At 53.9% G+C, this 21557-nt stretch overlaps 9 protein-coding genes and 1 non-coding gene across 10 annotated transcripts; 5 read left to right on the top strand and 5 right to left on the bottom strand.

Annotated features, from left to right (window-relative positions):
* Positions 1-752: 752 nt before the first annotated feature.
* BP01DRAFT_397420 (P-loop containing nucleoside triphosphate hydrolase protein) lies at positions 753-5834 on the bottom strand (the record flags this gene model as incomplete). The annotated part of the gene is made up of 13 exons (XM_025578505.1): positions 753-1488; positions 1543-1623; positions 1678-2296; positions 2345-2573; positions 2613-2689; positions 2736-3071; positions 3124-3286; positions 3335-4077; positions 4131-4364; positions 4424-4703; positions 4751-4977; positions 5035-5560; positions 5625-5834. 13 exons carry the CDS (start codon positions 5832-5834, stop codon positions 909-911), a joined length of 4305 nt encoding a protein of 1434 aa, XP_025432198.1. The 3' UTR covers positions 753-908.
* Positions 5835-6114: 280 nt separating this feature from the next.
* Positions 6115-6513, bottom strand: BP01DRAFT_355879 (uncharacterized protein). Its single transcript, XM_025574803.1, has one exon. It carries the CDS (start codon positions 6443-6445, stop codon positions 6176-6178), a length of 270 nt encoding a protein of 89 aa, XP_025432197.1. The 5' UTR covers positions 6446-6513; the 3' UTR covers positions 6115-6175.
* An 802-nt stretch (positions 6514-7315) lies between these two features.
* BP01DRAFT_364982 (oxidase ustYa family protein) lies at positions 7316-8318 on the bottom strand (the record flags this gene model as incomplete). Its single annotated transcript, XM_025576343.1, has 2 exons — positions 7316-7992; positions 8045-8318. The coding sequence occupies 2 exons, from the start codon at positions 8316-8318 to the stop codon at positions 7316-7318; spliced, it is 951 nt and encodes a 316-aa protein (XP_025432196.1).
* A 633-nt stretch (positions 8319-8951) lies between these two features.
* Positions 8952-9541, top strand: BP01DRAFT_355878 (uncharacterized protein; the record flags this gene model as incomplete). Its single annotated transcript, XM_025574802.1, has 2 exons — positions 8952-9030; positions 9101-9541. The coding sequence occupies 2 exons, from the start codon at positions 8952-8954 to the stop codon at positions 9469-9471; spliced, it is 450 nt and encodes a 149-aa protein (XP_025432195.1). The 3' UTR covers positions 9472-9541.
* A 384-nt stretch (positions 9542-9925) lies between these two features.
* On the top strand, positions 9926-12179 carry BP01DRAFT_355877 (mannitol dehydrogenase family protein). The gene has a single exon (XM_025574801.1). The coding sequence runs from the start codon at positions 10274-10276 to the stop codon at positions 11786-11788; it is 1515 nt and encodes a 504-aa protein (XP_025432194.1). The 5' UTR covers positions 9926-10273; the 3' UTR covers positions 11789-12179.
* Positions 12180-12497: 318 nt separating this feature from the next.
* BP01DRAFT_t112 lies at positions 12498-12603 on the bottom strand. The gene has a single exon. It is a non-coding gene; the product is annotated as a tRNA-Phe (tRNA).
* Positions 12604-12750: 147 nt separating this feature from the next.
* clf1 (putative cell cycle control protein (Cwf4)) lies at positions 12751-15190 on the bottom strand. The gene is made up of 2 exons (XM_025574800.1): positions 13094-15190; positions 12751-13031 (listed from the first exon to the last, which is right to left on the bottom strand). Exons 1-2 carry the CDS (start codon positions 14879-14881, stop codon positions 12792-12794), a joined length of 2028 nt encoding a protein of 675 aa, XP_025432193.1. The 5' UTR covers positions 14882-15190; the 3' UTR covers positions 12751-12791.
* Positions 15191-15345: 155 nt separating this feature from the next.
* On the top strand, positions 15346-17310 carry BP01DRAFT_355875 (U4/U6-U5 snRNP complex subunit PRP31). Its single transcript, XM_025574799.1, has one exon. The coding sequence runs from the start codon at positions 15366-15368 to the stop codon at positions 16962-16964; it is 1599 nt and encodes a 532-aa protein (XP_025432192.1). The 5' UTR covers positions 15346-15365; the 3' UTR covers positions 16965-17310.
* A 432-nt stretch (positions 17311-17742) lies between these two features.
* On the top strand, positions 17743-18943 carry BP01DRAFT_373211 (uncharacterized protein; the record flags this gene model as incomplete). Its single annotated transcript, XM_025576774.1, has 3 exons — positions 17743-17767; positions 18092-18631; positions 18768-18943. 3 exons carry the CDS (start codon positions 17743-17745, stop codon positions 18941-18943), a joined length of 741 nt encoding a protein of 246 aa, XP_025432191.1.
* A 574-nt stretch (positions 18944-19517) lies between these two features.
* On the top strand, positions 19518-21032 carry BP01DRAFT_25847 (uncharacterized protein). Its single transcript, XM_025571294.1, has 4 exons — positions 19518-20251; positions 20320-20534; positions 20588-20680; positions 20740-21032. Exons 1-4 carry the CDS (start codon positions 19624-19626, stop codon positions 20776-20778), a joined length of 975 nt encoding a protein of 324 aa, XP_025432190.1. The 5' UTR covers positions 19518-19623; the 3' UTR covers positions 20779-21032.
* Positions 21033-21557: the final 525 nt, after the last annotated feature.

The raw sequence follows: 21557 nt of genomic DNA, 5'->3' as shown, positions 1-21557 counted from the left end.
GACTTTTGATTATCACTTACAGTGTCGGCTGTTTTGGAAGCCCTTCGTCTCACGGGCTTTTCATAACAGACCGTGTTACCATCGTGTGTCAAGCTCTATACCTTGGTGATTCCATTTGCTGTACCATTTACTATCCCAACTCTCGAATTCCGATTCCAATGGGCAGGTAGTGCCTGCGTGGCCTCGGAATCTATTTCAGATCACGTGGTTCTCCAGAACAAGCATTGAAACAAAGAGGATCCGATAAGGTACGGCTCGGCTCCACTCCTCCCCGTCTTCCGGCCCGTCCCCACTTTTCTGTTATCGTGTATCGTAACGGTAACGAACAGAACACGGGAATCTCCATCCCGAGGCACTGATGGTCAGTCTCGGAATGTATCACTTCGAGAAGAAAACTGGCTACCTAGTCAGTGACCAGATATGAGATCGAGTTGTCGCTTGAGCCCGCGAGAGTATCCAATCTACCATCCCAAGTTAGCTCTCTGAGGGTTCTAGGACTTACCCAGCCCGAACATGACTCCGTATATCTCCCGGCCTGGTCTACCACAGATCAACCCCCCGAATACAGCATCGTAGGCGGAGCCATCGCCGCTGGCTTTGGCCTCTCCGGGCGGATACTCTTGCACGAGTCTGAGGTAAGGTATTAGGGCTAAGCCAGTTACAATTACCTTAGTCTCTTCACAGGTTTGGTCAATCGGATATGAGATTGAGTGGCTGGTCTAATGGACGGAACCTGTCTACATGACATGTCACATGTCATAACAAGGCGCTAGATTCTCAAGTCACCTCCACTCCAACTCATTCTACCATATAGCCTATCCGGTTATGACTTACCCAAGTCTACTAGACGATCTAATCGCAAGATGCTATGAATCTTGCAGTCACAGCACATACCCACAACAACAAACCTAATGACTCTGGATCTCTGCCCTCACAATCCGACCATCCGCCATCTCAACCACCCGATTAACAACGCCCATCGTTTCCGTCCGGTGCGAGATGTGAAGGACCGTATACCCACCAAACTCACTATCGACCACCTGCTGCATCAACCCATGAGTCGCAGCATCCGTCCCGCTGGTAGCTTCATCTAAAATCAGGAGACCGCCCTTGCCACTTCCAATGCCTTCATCATGGTCTCGATCCCATTTACGCAGCAGAGCTGCCGCCAACCCGAAGAGTCGTTGCTCGCCCTGGGATAATGAGGAGGCTGTCAATTCTGCATCCAACCCACCGCGAGACGTGGCCACGGCTAGAAGATTACACCTCTCCAAGGCAGAAATCAAAGTTGCATCAGCTAAACGACCGGCTGGGTCTAGGTTGAAGCGGATGGAGCCTGGGAGGAAGAAAGGATCCTGAGGAACCGCGATGATGCGCGAGCGAAGCACATTTCGCGAAATGGTGGAAATGTCGAGTCCATCAATTGATATCGTGCCGCTTTGAGGGTCAATCAGGCGCATGATGGCCGAGATGAGCGTGCTCTTTCCACTTGATGTGAGTTAGCCTCCCAATCATATACGCTCTAGATTACCAGGTACGTACCTTCCTGTCCGTCCGCAGACGACCAATTTTTCTCCGGCTTCTATGTTGAGGGATACGTTGTCCAATGCTCGCGTGATTCCGCTGTCGTATTGCACTTAGATTACCAAGGCTCACAGAAGATTGTGGGTTACCTACTCGTATGAGGCAGAAAGAGAGGTAATCTCAATCCTCCCCTCAGCCGGCCATGAAGGTGGCGGTTTCACGGTCTCCCGGGGCTTATGCTCGATTGGCGTCTTCATCTCAAAGGACCTGGTCCGTGCGATTGCACCCAGTGATGTTTCCAAAGAAGTCCAGCTGGTCACTACCTCTTGCAAATTCTGACTGAAAGCCATAATCGCGGTCAAGGACACCCCCAGTTTGCCCGGATCAGTTGAGTCTCGCAACGATGTGGCTAGGGCAATCAGGATCACGGCCAGTGCAGCAACTAAAAGATCGAGGACAACATTGAGCCATCGCTGGATACAGTAGAGGAGGTAGTATGGCTTCTGCGACTCGTCCAATCGGCGTAGACATTCGACCACAAACGATCGTTGCCATCCAAGCCCCCGGATTGTGGGAAGGCCCTCGAGAGTTTCCATAAATATCGTATAAAGAGGGCTTTTAGCTTCCAGGTCGAGGAACCGCAGTTGTCTGGAAGTACGCAGATAGACTTTCTGCGCGCAATATAGCACCAGCAAGCACGGGATGATCGTGACGGCCATATAGCTGGAACCCAGTGAGATTAGGGCAATCTGGGCGAAGCATTGTGCAACACCTGAAAGAAATCAGCTTCATGGTGGTTCCAAATCATAGTTGAACCTACTCAGTACTGTGCCAAAGGCCATTGTCGGTAGCACAGCATCTACCAGAGTCATGTCCTGGCTGAACCTGTTTAGGATGACGCCAGAATCCACACTAGCGAAGAATTGCATCGGCGCATCAACTACGGTTTTAACAAGCACCCTGTGTAGCTCTAGTCCTGATTTGATCACGACCCTGATCATGATTTGCCTGGAATAATCAGCTTGGCATACAGGATGGCAATGACGCGCCTACCATATCATAAGCCCTTGTGAGCCTGAGGCAGCCACGGCAAGGACAACGTAAACACCAATAAACTGGGCAGCATTCTTTCCGTTGTTGTTTGTGAACAGCTCCAACCATATCTCTGAAGCCCAGTCAGCAGAGTCAAATGTGTTGGATGGGTTGCTTACGAGGGAAGATGGAGGAGAATGTGTGCACAATGATGATCACACAAGCGACCAATGTGCTGCGCCATCCGATGGCCTTCAAGTAATACGTGTATACTGCAGCATCGCCCGTGCGGCGAGATATATCGGCAATATCATCAACAGTCAGGGTTTCCACTTTCTTTGTGGAGACAGGTTTGTTTTCGTCATCGGGTCGCGATTCTGAAGTTCCTGGACTGGGTTCCGTTGCGAATGGGTGCACTTGCGAGGCAAGGTCTAAGCTCTCCACAGAACCTTGTTCCTGAATACGTCCACTCAAATCTAGAATGAGGATTGAATCTCCAAACCGCAAGTGGTGATCTGAAAGATGATTTAGACCTGGTTACTACATCATCTGGAGGCGAGTACTGACCTGAATGAGTTGCCATCATAACAGTGGTACCTATCTGTCGACAGACTCCATTTTGACCAAACAAGGCCTCGGCGACACGATGTGCCGTCTTCATGTCAACAGCACTCAAGGCATCGTCAAGCACCAGAAACTCTTTCCTCGAGTAAACAGCTCGAGCTATTGCCTGCGAATTTGGTCAGTGGGGCGTGGCAATAAGTGGCTGTTGACATACAAGACGCTGCTTCTGTCCTCCGCTCAGCTTGAGGGCACCACTACCGACCACGGACTGATCACCCTCCGGCATGCGAGAAATGTCTTGCTCCAAAGCGCACGCCCGTAGTACCCGCTCATACCACTCCTTTTCTGGCTCTGAATAGCCACAGATATTATTCCGAATGGTTGTATTCTGAAGCCAGGGGTTCTGGCTACAGTAGGCAGCGTCTCGCCATGCTTTTGTGATCGTTCCTCGCTCACAGCGCAATTCACCGATCGCTGCTTTCAACAGCGTAGACTTTCCACTCCCAACAGGGCCCATGATCATTGTGACCGTGCCGGCTCTGATTGCCGTGTTGATTTCCGCAAGGGAGAAGTCGGATTCAGGGACCGGACGAATATAGGCATCTGTCATCCGCAGAACGACCTGGTCGGAATGTGCTTTGGGTGCCAGCATTTGCAATTCTACCACTGACCCATGAATGTCATTGCTATCTTTCTCAGGGCCAGAGCCTCTGCTTGCCGGTGAGGAATCTAGGGTAGGAGAAGTGAGAAATTTGTGGATGCGGTCAAAGGCACCCAAAGCGGCTGTCACAGCTGGAATTGATGCCAGAAGCTGCAGCGCCGGGGTTGTGATGAGACTGATGATAGCAAGCGATGTAAAAGCCTGTACGGTCGACAGCGACTCCGAATGATCGATCTTGGCGCGAATCACGAAAGCTGCAAATGTGACGAGGGCAGCACACATCTGAGGCAAGCTCGCTGTTTGCAGTCAGTGGACGCGGCTGCACGCAAGGATACAGTCAGATATTTACCAACGACGTTCAGCCACACAATCAACCATCGAAAGTCTTTAGACAGATCCAACTCCCGCTGTCTCTGTGCTTGAAGTGTTGCGGCGAGAATCTCCGATAAACCAAGCATCTTGACGCTCTTCATCGACTTCAGTGCTGTGGAAATGATGCCCACCCGGCGCTGAATAGCGCCAACCCAAACCTTCTGCCTTGCAGGCATAAATGTTGCCATATACGTTTGAGCTGATGTACATACTGGCAACGAATTGTCTCAGACACGTCCAAGGATAATTCGGAAGAGGGAGGACACCTACGAAGAATCACGAGAATTGGCGCCACGCAAACAGCACCCAGCTGCCGCTCCAACAGCCAGATTCCAATCGCAATCTCCACCAGCCGAGCCCACAATTCGCTGACCTGCTCCAAAGACCGTGCGATCATGTCAATATCTGTACTCATAAGCGTAACAGCAGCCGAGTCATCGCGGGATCCGTCCGCCAGAACCATAGTGTGGTCGTAAATCAATGCAACGGCTGCGCCCCTGAACATTGTAATCATACGAAACAGTTGATGTTTGTAGTGCACCGTTGAGATCTATGCTCAGTTAGCCTCTCAGCCGACCTACTACTGCTGTTACATACCGCGATTCCTCCATAGATGAGTGCTGCAGCCCCAATCAGCCCATAGTTCTCGTTCTTCGTCTTCTGGGTGTTGGGCATGTGTAAATGCTCGATTGCTTGCTGGATGAAAAATGTTTGTGCATAGGTGAATCCTATCAGGCAGAGTCTCGGGAATACTGTCCGAAGGACTGCCCAACGCAGACTGGTCGTGGTCGCGAAAATCAGGCTCCGTGTGTGGCTGGATTGGTCTGCAGGCAAAACAGTCAGTAGGATGCCATGATCGGAACACCGCGGCAGGCTCATACATTTTCTCCATGCGCTTCCAATCTTGCCCCTTAGACGAGTCGAGCTCAAGTCTCTATCCGTCGGGAAAAGATCCTCGATCGTCAGGAGCTTGCGGAATCCTTTCATGAAAAGACGATTGAGCCACCAGAAGACAGTGCGAGCTAATATCCCACTGGTCGACTCGGGCGGTGTGGTACGGAATGCTGACTTTAGATACGCGCGTTTACTTTGGCTTTCCAGTGCTAGGAGAAGAAGCTTCAGTGCGACGGTTGCCGCAGCTAGTGCTGGCAATGGGGATGGGTAGTGTCGGATGAATAGTGAGCGTACTTGCACAGCATCGAAAAGCGTTGACAGAATAAGGTAGACGCTCAAGAGCGATGACGGGCGTACTGAGCGATCGTGCTCAATTGCTGATAAAGCAGTTATTGATATCGAATCGACTAGCGACAGAGCTATGGCCGGAAGGGCAGTCTTGACCAAATATTTGTGACGTGCCCATTCCACCACTGACGCAGTCTGAAGGCCGACGAGGCACAGCGCAACGGCCTATCAATAATCAGCTTAGCTGTTACCTGATGTCCCTAAGGCCACAGGTGAAGGCACGACGGACCAACTTTTGCCAATAGGCCTTGTTTGTGACAGTTTTGCTGTTTGCAGGATAGAGCGACCAGATCCGCCAAGGGATCAGGAGAAGGAAAACCGCCGATGGACCGATGGACAGAATGCTTTGCTCGAACAGTAGCGTGAAGTCAAAGGATGCTGGACACGCGAGGACTGGCCCGAACGAGTCGTCCGCCACGAGTGAGCAGCTGCGTACCATGATGGAATTGATCTTGATCCAATCATCAAGATTGTAAAGAAGTGACAGAGCTAAAGGAATGAAGTTCTCGTCAGTGGAGGCTGGTTGAAGATGAGAGAGAATTCAAGATGAGATGGAGATGGAGAGATAACTTAAGGAGAAGAGAGAGAGACATGTGACCGACCAGGGTCCCCCGGTCCAGGCACGTAAGCCCGCGGCTGCCTGAACACCGCCTGAACACCATCTGAACACCATCTGAGACACTAAACCTACTATACTCCCAATCCTCTAGATTGGCCCTGAAACTGAACGCTGCATTCAACTCAGTACAGCTCATTACACAACCATATCTTCATCTATACTTAGTGATCCTTGTCCATGAAGTGCACGAAATCACTATGGCTAATTGTATCCTTCACCAGAGCCAAATCAACAGACTGGGCCTCACTCTCTCGAACAGCCTTCCATAGCAGCTCTGAGTCCTTACACTGATGCGTATGGTCCATTCCGTCGATAATCAAGACTCGATTTCCCTTGCTGTCCACCACCGAATGGGGTGGTTCGATAGTATCGTCTGCCGCGCAGGTAATCGCCTTCCTGTTGTCAGAAGACGGGGGGATACGTGACCGCATTTACGATGGACTTACCTGTGCTATGTAGTCAAAACAATGGGCCCAGTGCACAGTATCTTCGTGAGCATTCCCTGAATGTGATGGTGAAGTACCATGATGCTGGGCTTTGTCAGGAAAAACCACCCCGCGAAGAACGGTGAGGCAGTGAAGCTGATGAAACATGGAGATTCCGTAGTCGGTAACCGTCGTGTTACTGGTGCGAACCTTCAATATGCCTCCATTCTCCGGGATAAGAGACTCCCAGGAGGTATCTGAAGTCAAAGGATGAAATTTGCGAGTGACTGGAGGTGGGGGAGGGGTCACGCTGGGACAACCTTGGATTTGGAGCGGATACAAGAGGCTGCTCCAACCGGTGACTGGATTTACTATGGCCCCCAGTAAGAAAAACAGCAAGATGAAGATGAGTGCTGCTAAAATGCTGTAGAGAAAGCGTGCTGAATAGGACATTTTCGCGTTCGGGCTGTATGTTCAGCTAACTGGAGGAGTAGAGATCATAGAGATGCTCATTCCTCTTGGTCATGGATTATCTTGTTCAGTTCGGGTTTTTCTTCTACTAATGTGATCTCATGCATTGATGAAGTGATAACATTGCATGATTCTCAATTCCTAACTTGAGGGCACAATCTGTACCCATGTTCGCTTATCAGTCTTCTAATATCGCTTATCAGTCTTCTAATAGCGCTTGCAGGGATCGAGATTAAGCACACCAAGCCGTGACTCAATGCACGATAAGAATACATACACAAAGACCCCCAATCTTCACCGAACCCCGCTTTCAATTCTCTCCCGTGAAGTAAACTAGTTTAAGGTGATCACAGACCCTGAGTTTCCCCTCCCAAAACCAAACTAACCACCCACAGCTAGTAGTGCTCATCCGATGATCCCACTATCTGAGCCATCGTCAGGATTGGCATTGTACCAGCCAAACAACTCCTTGAAACGATGTGACATGACCCTGGCCTCTGCATCGGGGGGCTTGCGGATGGCCGCGAATTCGTCCACATCGACCGAGTTCTCCTCTTGCCAGCGCAAGATGGCGTCGAAATCCCGACATTGGTGGTTGACGCTGAAGTCGGGGAAAGCGTTTAGCTGCGCGTCCGCCCAATAATGGGTGTAAATATCCACGTTAGCGTTGCACATGAGGTTCTGGAGCAGCAGGTAGATGCAGTGGGAAATATGCGTCCGATGCATGTCAGAGGGCCGGGTTCCCGGCGGCCACTTCTTCCCATAGTAGTGGTCAAAGTACGCTTCGCGACGCAGCCAGTCCAGGCAATGGATTTGATGGAAGACGTCGAGTCGCCCAATATATGCGTCGGACCCGAAGCCAAAGCTTGCCGGCCATTTCGCTGCCTGCTCAGGATCCCTGCCCAGCTTGACCACGTCATCGCGACTGATGGCAATGGGCTTGATATTTGCGAGTCGGTTCCAGGCCTCGTCCACCTCGGGGCTCGGAGGTTGGCGGTAGATGGGCAGGGGCTCCGGCTCCAACAGCGTTGCATTCATTTTCTTGCGTATGAGGGGTATTTCCAGCTGATCGAAGATCGGAGCTGCGAGGCATTAGCAACGTGAAGGTGCAGTCAGGATCACAGTTGTCCTCACAGTATTCAGAGGTCTGGCGCAGCAACTGGTTTGGATCACTGATGCCCCGAATGATGCTTGCAGTCATGGCGAACAGAAACAGCGACAGTACAAAGATGGTACCATTGAGCCAGAGGACCAGTTGATATCGTCTGTTGGGAGCTTGAGGACGCTGAGGGACCTCCTTTTCGAGCAATCCCTCATTCTCACTTTCTGTATCTCCCCGCACGCTGCAGACCTCGGGGTCTGGAGCGCCGAGTCGCGCATATGCTGGAGACACCGGCAACTTATTCATGATTAGAGCTCTGCCGGGGGTTCTGTGAGTGAAAGAGACAGCAGATGAGGAGCAACCAAGTCCAGAGCGAAGGAGGGTCAAATACCCAAGGTCCACGGTGCAATTCTACGTCCGTCAGCTAGTTGCACGCTATCCCTGGCTTGCATAGGACGGTGGTCACTCTTAGATTGCACCATTGCCATTGACCCATAGACCGCGTATACCGCCGGGTTATCTCTGTGGATGGAATCATATCGATTTTTCGGCCGGGACTAGAGACAGATGCCTGCCAGTCACATGTTGATTATTCCCATATGGCCGAAAGATAGGCCTGGATTGCGAACCCATTTCACTTATGAAGGTGCGTTGATGTAGTATCGCCTCCTTCCCCATTGAAAGAGGTGCAGATGTCTACTGCAGCTGCAATGACGGTGATGCACAGGAATCAAGACTCGCTAAACTGGCATTTGGGCACACGGCTGAGTGATATCCATTCACCCGATCACACTTATCTGCGCTCAGATCATTAACCAGGACTATCAATGCTGGAGGCCAAGATATAAGTATCCCTTCCTAGACTTTTTTCTTCAGTCAAGCCATCCTTTTCCTAAACTAACAAGACTCAGCAGCCTTTACAAGCACATCTTCTTGACCATGAAGTACTCGTTGTTCCTATCCGCCGCTTTCACGCTCCTTCTGAGCCCTCTGGCGGCCTCCGCCCCAACAGCAAAGGGTATGCACCCCTCCATGAAACCTAGCATATATATGCATTCTGCAATAGAGATGGCACTAAGTCGCTTCAGCAGCCGTGACCCTGCGAGTTCGGGCAGAAGACCTCCAGGCCCTTCGCTTGCGAAGAAGTGAGGAAGCCACGGCGCTTTACGCGTACATTGTGGCCGACTCCGAGGTGGATGAGAAGAAGAAGCGTGATGAGGAAGCCACTGCGCTTTACGCTTACATTGCGGCCGATTCCGAGCTGGACAAGCGTGATGAGGAAGCCACGGCGCTTTACGCTTACATTGCGGCCGATTCCGAGCTGGACAAGCGTGATGAGGAGGCTACGGCGCTTTACGCTTACATTGCGGCCGACTCCGAGCTGGACAAGAAGAAGCGTGATGAGGAGGCTACGGCGTTGTATGCGTACATTGCCGCCGATAGTGAACTGGAGGACTGAGCTCCACCATCGATAATAGGCGCTCCAGTGAGTACTACTCAGGTAACTTGCTGTAATCGATCATCTATGAGCTGTTGTCATTTGATTTGTCTCAATGTGTTTGACGATGATTGAGTTGTTCTTCTCGTGTAGTGTGGAATGTCACGTGGTCTATCCTAGGGTTCAATCCGTATGATTATATAAGCCTGACTGCGTGGGTGGCCAAACACCCTTGATTAAAAAAGGGTGACTATAGGACGGAGTATGATGGAAGATAATCAACGAAAACTGTACTTATGTATTAGTAGAATTTTCACCGAAGCCCGGAAGAAGGGTTCTGGACTGTTTCGGAGGTTCGGAGCTCTGACGCAAGGGGTTCACGTATTGATTGCAAAGCACAGATGATAAGTTAATTATCAGTGATTTAACTTAACTACTCGGTACTAGTAGTTGATAAGTACACTTCCTCCACAATAAATTCTCCACCACCACAGCTTCTATTTGCCTGCAAGCCCATTCCCCACCAGCGAAACAGACGCAGCCTCCATGCCATCCATGGCCACTGTGCATGATGTAATGCTGTCCAACTCAGTTTGAAAAAGCGGCGGTGAAGCTGTCTGTCTTTCACCTGACCAACAAACTCTTTTCCTTCTCTTTGTCATTCAATCTTTTTGTTTCCCTCTCTTCTCTTCTCTTCTCACTCTCCTCTCCTCTCCTCTCCTCTCCTCCTTTTTTCAATTGAATCTCTCTCCTACAGCAACAATTTTCCTCCTCCATCTCATACCTCTATACCCCCTCCCCTCTCCTCCTCAACACCACCACAATGGCTCCCCTCAAGCTCAGCTCCAAGAATCTCTCCCAGATCGCCTCCACCGCGGGTGAGCACAAGGTACAAGTCCCCAGCTATACGCGCGGAGATGCGGTGAAAGAAGGGATTGTGCACGTCGGGGTGGGCGGCTTCCACCGCGCCCACCTGGCCGTGTACGTTGACCAGCTGATGCAGAAGCACGGCGAGAAGAACTACGCCATCTGCGGCGTGGGGCTGCAGCCGTTCGACGCGGCGATGCGGGACGCGCTGGGGGCGCAGGACCACCTGTACACAGTGATCGAGCGGTCGGCGAAGGGTAGCTTCGCGCACGTTGTGGGGGCGATCAACTCGTACCTGTTCGCACCGGACAACCGCGAGGCCGTCATCGCCAAGATGGCGCACGCCGACACGCACATCGTCTCGCTGACCATCACCGAGAGTGGTTACTACTACAACGAAAACACCCACGAGCTGCAGAGCGAGCACCCGGACATCCAGTACGACCTCGACCCCGCCCACGAGACCGCCCCGCGCACCACCTTTGGCTTCCTGTACGCCGCGCTGCGTCGCCGGCACCAGCACGGCCTGCGCCCGTTCACCGTCATGTCGTGCGACAACATGCAGAAGAACGGGTCCATCACCCGCCACATGCTCGAGTCCTTCGCCCGCCTCAAGGGCGACGCCGCCGTCGCCGACTGGATCGCCACCCAGGGGGCCTTCCCCAACGCCATGGTCGATCGCATCACCCCGCAGACCTCCGCCGCCGACAAGACCGCGCTGGCCGACACCTTCGGCATCGAGGACAGCTGGCCCGTCGTGACCGAGCCGTTCATGCAGTGGGTCATCGAGGATCAGTTCGCCGACGGCCGCCCCGCCTTCGAGAAGGTGGGCGTGCAGGTCGTCAAGAACGTGCACGACGTCGAGCAGTTCGAGAAGCACAAGCTGCGATTGCTGAACGGCTCGCACTCCGCCCTGGGGTACCCGGGCCAGCTCGCCGGGTTCAAGTACGTGCACGAGGTCATGGAGAACCCAACCTTCAACAAGTTCGTGTGGCAGATGATGCAGGAGGAGGTGAAACCCCTGCTCCCCGAGATCCCCGGGGTGGACATCGACGAGTACTGCCGCACCCTCATGGGCCGCTTCGAGAACCCCACCATCATGGACCAGCTGCCGCGCATCTGCCTCAACGCCTCCGGCAAGATCCCCCAGTTCATCATGCCCTCCATCGCCGAGGCCATCTGGGTCAAGGCCCCCTTCAAGAAGCTGTGCTTCGTCGCCGCTGCCTGGTTCCGCTACGTCAACGGGGTCGACGATGCCGGCCAGGAGTTCACCGTCGACGACCCCATGCGCGAGGAGCTCCAGACCAAGGCCCGCGCCGGCGGCACCAAGCCCCACCAACTCCTCAGCATCAAGTCCCTGTTCGGTGATGACCTACGCACCGACGAGCGCTTCCTCGCCGAAATCACTCGGGCGATGGAGGATATCGCTCGCGACGGTATCCTCAAGACGCTCGAAAAGTACGTGGACTAAGTACGCTCCACGCTCAACCACTAAATTAAAAGCTTAACGATATGGGCACAACTCCCATTTGGGACATACTATAATCGGTCGGGGGTATGATTTTTTTTTTCGGAGATTCTGCAAGCGTTGGTTTCTTTTTTGTGTGTGGAAATATATATAGTTACACTTTTTTTTCGCGTTTGTCATGGACTGGCAATTTGGCTCTCGGATATGTGATGCGTCATGCGGGATTGAGTTACGAACGAGAAAACTCGTTGCGTTGCACTTTGCATAGAGGATAGATGATGATAGATTAAGTTTGATTTCTGTTTATCTGACGGCAGATAGTATCCTTTTTTTCAGTACTAAGCTTAGTTTCCATACTAATTTGCATGATTTCTTGGGTGGGTGGACATCGCCTCAGGCATCCACCTGCTATCGTGTTCAATATTTGCATATATAATAGTACGGAGATATATCTTCAATTGCATACAGAGACATTGAAACAGTCGGGTAAACCGGCAGATCAACAACACTGGAAGAAAGGCTTGAGAAACCCCCGCCTCATGATGATGCGAAGGATGAGCCAGGAACTTGAGGATGACGCACGCTTAACAGAAGGATCTGAACGGGTGGCAAATAGTGAGTAGAACCCGTCGTGATGTGGCAAATTTCCATCACGGGAGGGAGCTCCCGATCCTCCACAACGAAATCGGAAGGCGAAAAATAAAAAAGGAAATGGGACGAGCCGGGCTTGAACCGGCCACCTTCAGATTACTAGGACTGAGTCCTGCGGCCGAAGTTTGTACTTCAGTCTGACGCGCTCCCAGATGCGCCATCGTCCCAATTGTTGAAAAACTGGTCAAATTAGTGTTATATGTACCACACAACAAAAGCCTTCTACAGAAGATTGTATAATCCATATCACCATACCCAGACTCTAGACTACCATGAAAATGTACAACAAAAAACTGATGACATGCAAGCATCCATATTATTTCTATACACGTACATATACCACCAGGCCTCAATCCTATGCTCCCTCCGCCTGTTGCTGCTTCCATTGGTGCGCTCTCTGTAACAGCTTCGACAGGTTGGCCGCCGACTGGTCGTCCGCGGGGAAGACGTAGTCCATGTATTCCTCGTAGCGGTCGTCGTCCAACTTGCGGCGTTTCTTGACCCGGCGCGGCATCTGTTTCTCGATCTTGTCGATTTCCTCGGGCGAGCCGTGCGTGTGCTCGAACGAGCGCCAGGCGTTGAGGAGTTCCACGCGCTGGAATATGTGATGTTAGCTTCTGCAGGATGACCACCGAGAGGGGGAAACAAACACCATACCTCTTCCTTGAGTTCCTTGTCCTTGAACACTTTGTGAGCGCGAGTGAAAATCGCCCGGGCACGCCGCTTGGCCTCGTCGCTGACCGGCCGCTCCTCCGCCTCCTCCTCTTCTTCTTTCTCCTCCTCGTCCGGCACGTTGATCTCGAACCGGGCGTAGTTGATCCAGACCTTGACGTGGTCGGTCTTCTCCAGGAGCCGTTCGTAGAGCTGGCGGACGCGGTCGTATTCGCCCTCGTACTCCTCGAAGTCGATGTAGGACTTCCACACCAGCTCGGGCATGTCGAGGGTCGGTTGGTCGATGCCCAGCTCGTAGATCGCCCGCGCGCGTTCCGTGTCGTCCAGACCCCGCTCCAGCTCCGCATACTTGATCCACGACTGGCTGTTGGACGGGTTCCATTCAATCTGCTTTTCGAACAGCGTCCGGCACCGCACGAACTCGAACAGTTGACGCTCCAGGTCAATATAGCCTCGGAACAGCTTGTCCTTGGGGCACATGCCCAGAGCTTGGCCCAGCGCCTTGCGGGCGGCTTGAAGGTCCATCTGCCGGATCTCAAACTGCGCCTTCATGAGCCAAATCTTGGCGAAGGTGAACTTCTTGTGGGGGATGAGCTTCAGACACTCGTTGTAGATCTGCCGCGCCCGGTCCGCATCCTTGGCCTCCATCTCCTCCCAGATCGCGTAGAAGATCCACAGGTAGATATACCGCCGCCAATGTCGTTTCTCCTGAGAGGGCGGGATCTGGGCAATGGCGCGTTCGTAGATGTCGCGTACCCGATCCGGGTCGCCGGAGGTCTCCTCCAGCCGGGCAAAATCGAACCACACATCATAATTCCGCGCGTTCTCTTTCAGCTGCTCCTCGTACTGCACCCTGCGCTTGGACAGAATGACGTCTTCCACGCCCTCGCGGTCACCAAACTGCTTCTCGAACGTCGTATACGCCTTGTGCAGGGCCATCGACTTGGATCTCGGCAACCGATCCAGAGCATACTTGTAGATCGCCCGGGCGCGCTCATACTCCTTCAGTTTCGCCTCAAACTTGGCATACGCAATAAACAGCTTCTCATCCATGAAATCCTCCCCGAGCGTCTCAATCGCAATCCCATATACCTCGCGGACCAAATCACTCGTCCCACACTCCTCCTCGAACCGGGCCCATTTGATCCAATTCCTCGGTTCGGGGTGCACGATCGTGAAGCGCTGGAAGATGGCCCGCGCGCGCTCGAACTCATTGTACCGCTTCTCCAACTTGATATACGCACTCCAGGCGCCCTCCTCGGGCTCCCACGACATCCACCGCTCGAACACCTGGCGGGTGCCAGGGATATTCCCCAGCGTCTCCTCCATGTAGACATACTTATACCACAGCTTGTCCACGCGCGGAAGGATAGTGACGGCCCGGTCCAGCAGGTTGCGCGCGTGGTTGATGTTGCGGTTGCGCATCTCCGACTCGATGTAGCGAATCCACAGCACCACCGAGGTCGGCTGCACGTCGAGCGCCCGCTCGAAGATCGAGCGGGCCCGACGGAACTCCTTCTGCTCCAACTCCCACGCCGCGTACCGCATCCAGTTGTTCATGTTGATCCGGTTGCGCCGCACATAGTCCTCGAACTCCTTGCGCTTGCGGCCCTGGTACTCGTGTAGCTCCTCGAGGTCGGCGAACCGCTGCGTGGGCGCTTGCAGTGCGGGCTCCTGCCGGTCAACAGCCTCGCGGAGCAGTTGCTCCGCGGAGATCTGGACGGGCGCAGCGGCCTTGTTCTTGACCCTGGGTGGGCCGCGTGAAGCTTCCATTGTGTCTTGTCTGCTGAGGGTTGATGGGGCGGTTGAGGGTGCGAGGTGATTGAGGTAGGTGTCGGTGGTTGGTGGTTATCGGTGGATTGACTGCGGCCGGTGCGCGAAGCCGATGCTCAGCTGCTGACTAGGTGGTTGATGTGGGGATTGGATGAGACGTGTTGTTCTGGATGAATCGTGATCACCCTTCGGCCCGATCAATCCCAGCACTGGGTAGCTCTCCGACGTTCTTCCGGTTGAGCCTGAGCAAGCAAGACCTCCGTGTGTTGATGATGTCGGGGAATTCGAGGCTTGTTCTCCCGATCCAAATTCGGAAGGGCTGCGCTTTGGGTCTGCAACGCCTCCCGGGATATTAGTTTGTGCCCCCGGCGAGGATGGCTTAGTCACGGGCGGTGAGCGGCGCCTCTGGGCAAAATGCAGGCCATGTTGAAGCTCGGGTTTCGTTCCTCCAATACTTTCCCCCCCCTCACAGCACACTTCCATCATGTCGAACGTCGAGGACCTTCTTCGAGATTTTGAGGACGACGACGAGGATCTCCAGATTGAAGATGGTCTGGAGGACGACAACGGCAATGAAGATGATCACATGGTGGACGAGGAGCAGCTGGCGCAGCCAGCGGCCCCCGAGATCACCAACGAGTTCGACGTCGCGCTGTCGACCCAAGACGAACTGACCCGCCTACACAAGGTCCTACGCGACCACTACTCGATCCGATTCCCCGAGCTCGAGACGCTCGTAACGACGCCGCTCGACTATGCCAAGACGGTGGCGATTCTCCAGAACGGTCCGCTCAACGACATCAAGGCCTTGTCGACCTCCGCGGACAACATGGTCGGCGTGCCCCTCCGGTCGGTCCTGGACGGTCCGTCGTTGATGGTCGTGGCGGTGGAGGGTACGACGACGCGCGGCCGCGAGATGACCGAGTCGGAGCTCAAGGCGGTGCTAGACACGTGCGAGCGGATCTTGAAGCTCGATCGCGAGCGCACCGCGCTGACGGAGAGCATCCAGTCGCGCATGAACCAGATTGCGCCCAATCTTGCAGCGCTGGTTGGACCGGAGACGGCAGCGCAGTTCCTCAATCAAACGGGTGGTCTTCGCGAGTTGGCTAAGATCCCCGCCTGCAACCTTGGCGCGCAAGGCTCCAAGCGGAAGGAAGGTCTGGGTTTTGCTACGAATCACGGCATTCGGGCACAGGGCTTTCTCTACAATTCGCCTATCATCCAGGAGATTCCGAACGACCTGAAGCGGCAGGCTATCCGCATCGTGTCGGCTAAGATGGTACTCGCTACTCGCGCCGACGTCTCCAACTACAGCCCCGATGGCTCTCTGGGCGAGGAGCTCAAGCAGCAGTGCTACCAGCGGCTCGAGAAGCTGACGGAGCCTGCGCCGAACTCGGGCACCAAGGCGCTTCCCGCCCCGGATGACAAGCCCTCCCGCAAGCGCGGTGGTCGACGGGCCAGAAAGGCCAAGGAGGCCGTGGCGATGACGGAGCTCCGCAAGGCCCAGAACCGGGTGGCCTTTGGCAAGGAAGAAGCGGAGGTGGGATATGGCACGGGAGAAGGAACGGTGGGGTTGGGCATGCTTGGTCAACAGAACGACGGCCGCATCCGCGCCACGCAGATCGATCAAAGAACCCGGGCCAAGCTCAGCAAGAACAACAAGGGATGGGGCACCGCGACGCCCGTCAGCGGGACCTCGACCTCTCTCCGCGCGTTCGGAGGCGGGCCCGGAATCAGCGGAACTGCCAGCGTCCTCCAGGCCAAGGGTCTGCGGGCGTCTGGTATCGGTACCTCGTTGGGGGGCTCCGCCGGCACGGCCAGTACTATTGCTTTCACTCCTGTGCAGGGGCTGGAGCTGGTCGATCCCAAGGTGCAGGCCGAGTTGAACCGCAAGCGCAAGGCCGAAGAAGATCGCTGGTTCAAGTCCGGGACCTTCACGCAGGTTGGCGGGCAGTCGAACGGCAGCAATACCGCATCGCAGGGGGAGAATGGAGGCTTCAAGGTCCCAGCCATGCCGCCGCGAAAGAAGGTCGACACCGGCGACGGCAAGATGGCACCGCCTCCCGCGCCCCTGAAGCGGTAGTCGCAGTCTACAATCTTGATTTTTCCATGTTGATTTCTGATCACGAGCATTTTTACCGGCGTTCTAAAAGATTGCGCAGCCCTGCATGATACCATTCCAAGAAAGAAATTATGTATGATAGGATGATTAGTCCAATCAAATAAACCACGAAAGACTTGGCCGTTTCACCCTTGAGTCTAACTTCGAGCGAGAAACCGAGAAACACATAAAGAATGTATAGAAAGGGTTTGGCAGGGCCGATTGGCAGTCGGGTCTGGTCCCGTGCCAACCCAGACTCTCCTTAGCCATGGTTCTGGCCGACGATGGTGAAATCGGCGCAGAACAATAGCGGCCGAACGCAAGCAAGGGGCCCACATCTAGTGGTGGCGCAAGACTGCAAAATCTGTTTCGTGACAGTTGCGGTGGATCACACCGTTTAAGTTGTCAGAGAAGAAGTTTTTTTTTTCTCAAGGGCAGTGATTGTCGCAATTGCAGGCGGCAAAACGTGCCACACTCGGGGGGTCCGGGGGGAAGAGAGGGTCGGGTGGGTGTTAGCCCTAACTACTCAGTTAGTATCTGTACTACAGAGACCGTTGCACTAAGTCGTGTTCCTCCTGGGTTAGACTGTTCGAGAGGGCGAAATCAACAAGCATGAAACTAGCCGACGATCATATTAGGGAGATGGACTCATTTCCTAAGTCTCTCCGGGGAATTGTGTGGGACTTCTTTTTCCCTTTTTTTTCGTGATTGCCGGCTGGGGTTGTCGGCATATTGCGTGCTTTTGGAGGAATCTTCCCCCATGGGAAAGGCAGGGAGTGGGGACCGTAGAAAAAGAGCCAGATTATTTCAGATCTTCGGGTTTCTCTTTTTTTTTTTTCTCCTTTCCTTTGTATCATCCTCACTCGATTCAATTTGCCCGCGTTGCGTTCCTTGTACGACTTCCTTTGTCCGTTGAAGCGCGGCGACATACATACCCGTAGGAAGGGGGCGACGAGAACCGTCCATCCACCTGCACGCAGCGACAATGGCCCCCCAAATAGGCAAACCACTCTACCCGACCTCAGACACGGAGACAACCACAACCTCGGACGAGGCCGAGTTGGCGTCTATATCTATACCTGGACCTGGACACCCGTCGACGGAGCAAGAAGCCCCCCTTCTGCACCACCACAGTCTCATCACCACCGACTTTGATGCCCTCAAATTCCACGCTGCTGCTTCCTTGCAACTGCGCGTGCACCAGCAACCAGGACATCCGAAACCCCTACCCTTGAAACCAGGAGCCGGAGCAACCCCAACCAGCACCCACCTAATCGTCTCCCCCTACAACAGCCCCCTCCACCTCCTCGACCTCCGCACCCTGGACCCCTCCAACCAACTCCTCGCGCAAGCCCTCACCATCCTCCAGCCCACGCGGCCGGATTACGCCACCGCGCCGTACACCGAGTCCTTCAACTGGACGGCCGTTCTGGGGCTGCTGCGGGAGCTCGTCCACGCCCGACACGGCACCGTCTGGCCGGCGCAGAGTTTCTACGTGGTAACCTTCCGCTCGAGGCTGCGCGCCGACGCCGACGGGGAGCGGTTGTATCTGCTGGATGCGCATTCGCATCAGGAGGCCATGGCTAGCGGGGGTCTGCTGAAGTATTGGTTTGGGAGTAAGGATGCGGAGAGGAGGAATCTGGCGACTTGTGAGTTTTTTTGTCCTTTGGCTTTCTCGTTTTTTGGGCCTCGTGGGTCATGGATGGTGTGATGCACTCGAACTTTGTGTTCTGGAGAACATCGAGGGAGGAGAAATGGATGGATAGGTTGCTAATGCGGTGACAGGCATCTGGCGGAGTCGCGAGGATGCGCGGTTGGGTGGGTTGGGACCGTGGCACAAGAAGGCACGCGGCGCGGCGCGTGAGATGTATGAGTCGATTGAGTTCTCGACGTTGCGGCTGAGGATTGGTGAGGGGGTTGCGTCTTGGGGGGTAACCGAGTGGGTGGATGGGGAGGAGTGAGAGGATTGGAAATGGTTGTGGTTGTGGTTGGTGTTATCTTGGTGTCTTTGGTGCTTGTGACTTGACTGGGTTTAGAGTGATAGATAGATTCTTAATATACCCCTTTGTGATCTGTTTTGAGCTTATCCGGGTAGGGTACAGGGTACATTGGATGGAGGTATGGAGTGGATCTCAATGATTGCATGTCCGTAGCGAGACGATCTAAATAACTACACCTGTACCTCTGTAGTAATAACTACCTCCTAAATCATGCACAGCAGTGTCCACTCGCTCAAAAGAAGGATTATTTCCCGCACCTCGGGCAGATCGGTGGCATCCCATTGGCCAAATACTCCAGGCACAATGGTCGAAAAGAGGGATTTTCCACGCGGGATGTGGGGAAAATTGCCCTCGGTTCGGATGGGCCGATATGAAGCTGGAGCTCGATGCATCTTCCCACCTTTTACAGTCAATGTCCGGGCTTTCTAGATGGCGGTCAGACCCTGAAATGCTCCCCTTATCGTCCATCGAATTGCGGGGGCAAGTGACCACTCGTGGACGATTCAGCACGTCACGATGGAGATGCAGCACCGGGAAAGTCGCTCTATATAAGGCAGCCTGCTGCCTGTTGTTCGGACCTCCCCCCAAACCTCAACTTTTCTCATCCTGGCAATCTTTTAGCTTAGTATTCACAACTCATTATGGTCGGTGTACTCCATGAAAACATTACCGTCAACGACGGCCCCCTCACCAGCGACAACGCCGCCCTCCTCCGGCCCTCAGACCCCAACCTCCCCCTCGAGGAGCTCCGCCAGCGCTACGAACAGGACGGCTACCTCTTCCTCAAGCAGGCCATTCCGCGGGAGGATGTCCTAGACGCCCGCCGCCGGTACTTCGACTACCTCGCGCCGACGGGGGTGCTGAAGGAGGGCTCTGACCCGGTGCAGGGGATCTTTAACCCAATCAAGTCGGTCGACGACTATCCAGGCATCGGGGCCGGGGCGGCAGATGGCAACGGGCGTCCAGGGGGCGCCAGCGCGGCCGAATTCGTCGACCGCGCCATCGAAGCTCACTACAAGGACTGGTATGTCGACAAGCTCTGCAACCATCCGGCCCTGTACGCCCTTGTCGCCCGCTTCACCGGCTGGGGCCAGAACACCCTCACCTTCAAGCGCACATTGCTGCGCAACAATACTCCGGGTACCCGGCCGATCGGTGTGCATTACGATCAGATCTTCATTCGGCATGGCGAGCCGACGAGTATCACTGCTTGGGTGCCTATCGGCGATGTCAAGATGAATGGCGGGGGGTTGATTTACTTAGAAGATAGTGAGTCGTTTTGTCTTCTCCCTGGCAAGAGATGATCAAAATTGTGGCTAACTCTGTAGGTGGGATAGGTGATGCTGTCGGCCAGAAGCTCGAGGCCGACTTTACGGCCAAGGCCAAGCAGGCGGGTATGTCGGAGGAGGAGGCGCGGTCGGCGTTCAACTCGAATATGACGGCCAACGCGATGCTGTCGGATGCGCCGGCCGATTTTGCCAAGGAGCATGGCCATCGCTGGCTGGTCTCGGCCTACGAAGCGGGCGATGTCGTTCTCCACAAACCTCATATGGTATGTGTTCATTGGTGTTGGTGTCATAGTCAACCGCTGACCGATGAATCTAGATCCACGCCTCGACGGTCAACAATGATCCGGACAATGTCATCCGTCTGGCTACGGATATTCGATTCTGCGATTCGTCCAAGCCGTATGATAAGGTAGGTTATCCTTGTTATTTGTGCGGCGGTCAGGTTTGGCTATGGCTAATGTATCGCAGCGGTGGATGAACTTCTATCGGTTCAATGATGGTGTTTAGCAGCTGGAAAAGGTGATGACTATGATGAGATGAAATTGTATCTTGCTGTGAACATGAACAATAAAAGCCACACCTTTTGTGTAACGCTTCCGTCGGGATCATTTGGCAGAAGTGTCGTTATTTGGCGTGCCTTCATCATCCCCGGCATCACCATCGTCCTCCCGAAAAGTACAATGGCAGATCCTATCGTGGATTCTGATTAGCTCGATGTGATCCCGGATTCATTGATTGGAGATGGAGACATTACTCCTGATCATCGCAAAAGCCCCCGGTCCAGCCTCCGCCTTGGTCAATACACTTGATCAATCAGCGTCCAGATCCGTGCATTGAGTGCCCCTGGTGGGATTCAGAAGAGAGCATACGGTATTTCGACAGGCCAGATTCTTGATTTGATCTCCCCCAGGCGTTTGACATGACTTTTGTGCTGCGGCGAGAATGGTAAGATTGCTAGTAAGAGGGCGGGCTGAGGCAAGTAGAAGGGAGCCGAGGGTTGTCAGGGCAATTAATCTCATGATTGGTAATTAACAGTGGTGTCAGTAGATGTCGAGAGCATAGTGAAAAGGAGAGAATCATTCTGGAGGACGTCTACCATCAGGCAAGGCTGGGAACGGAGGGTGGCGGTAGTGATGAGATGCATGGGTTGGTTATGTCCATGTGATGTGATGGCCCTTACTGAATTGTTCGGGCGGGGACTCGGGATAGTTACATACAGTATGCTCATACAACTAACTGATTTGCAAGCACTCGAGATGATTTCCATCCAGCCTACTTACTCATAC

Source organism: Aspergillus saccharolyticus (assembly GCF_003184585.1).
Source record: "Aspergillus saccharolyticus JOP 1030-1 unplaced genomic scaffold BP01scaffold_11, whole genome shotgun sequence".
Classification (NCBI taxonomy): Eukaryota; Fungi; Ascomycota; class Eurotiomycetes; order Eurotiales; family Aspergillaceae; genus Aspergillus; species Aspergillus saccharolyticus.
The sequence above is the reverse complement of the archived record's forward strand: the minus strand, read 5'-3'. Positions and strand labels throughout refer to the sequence as shown.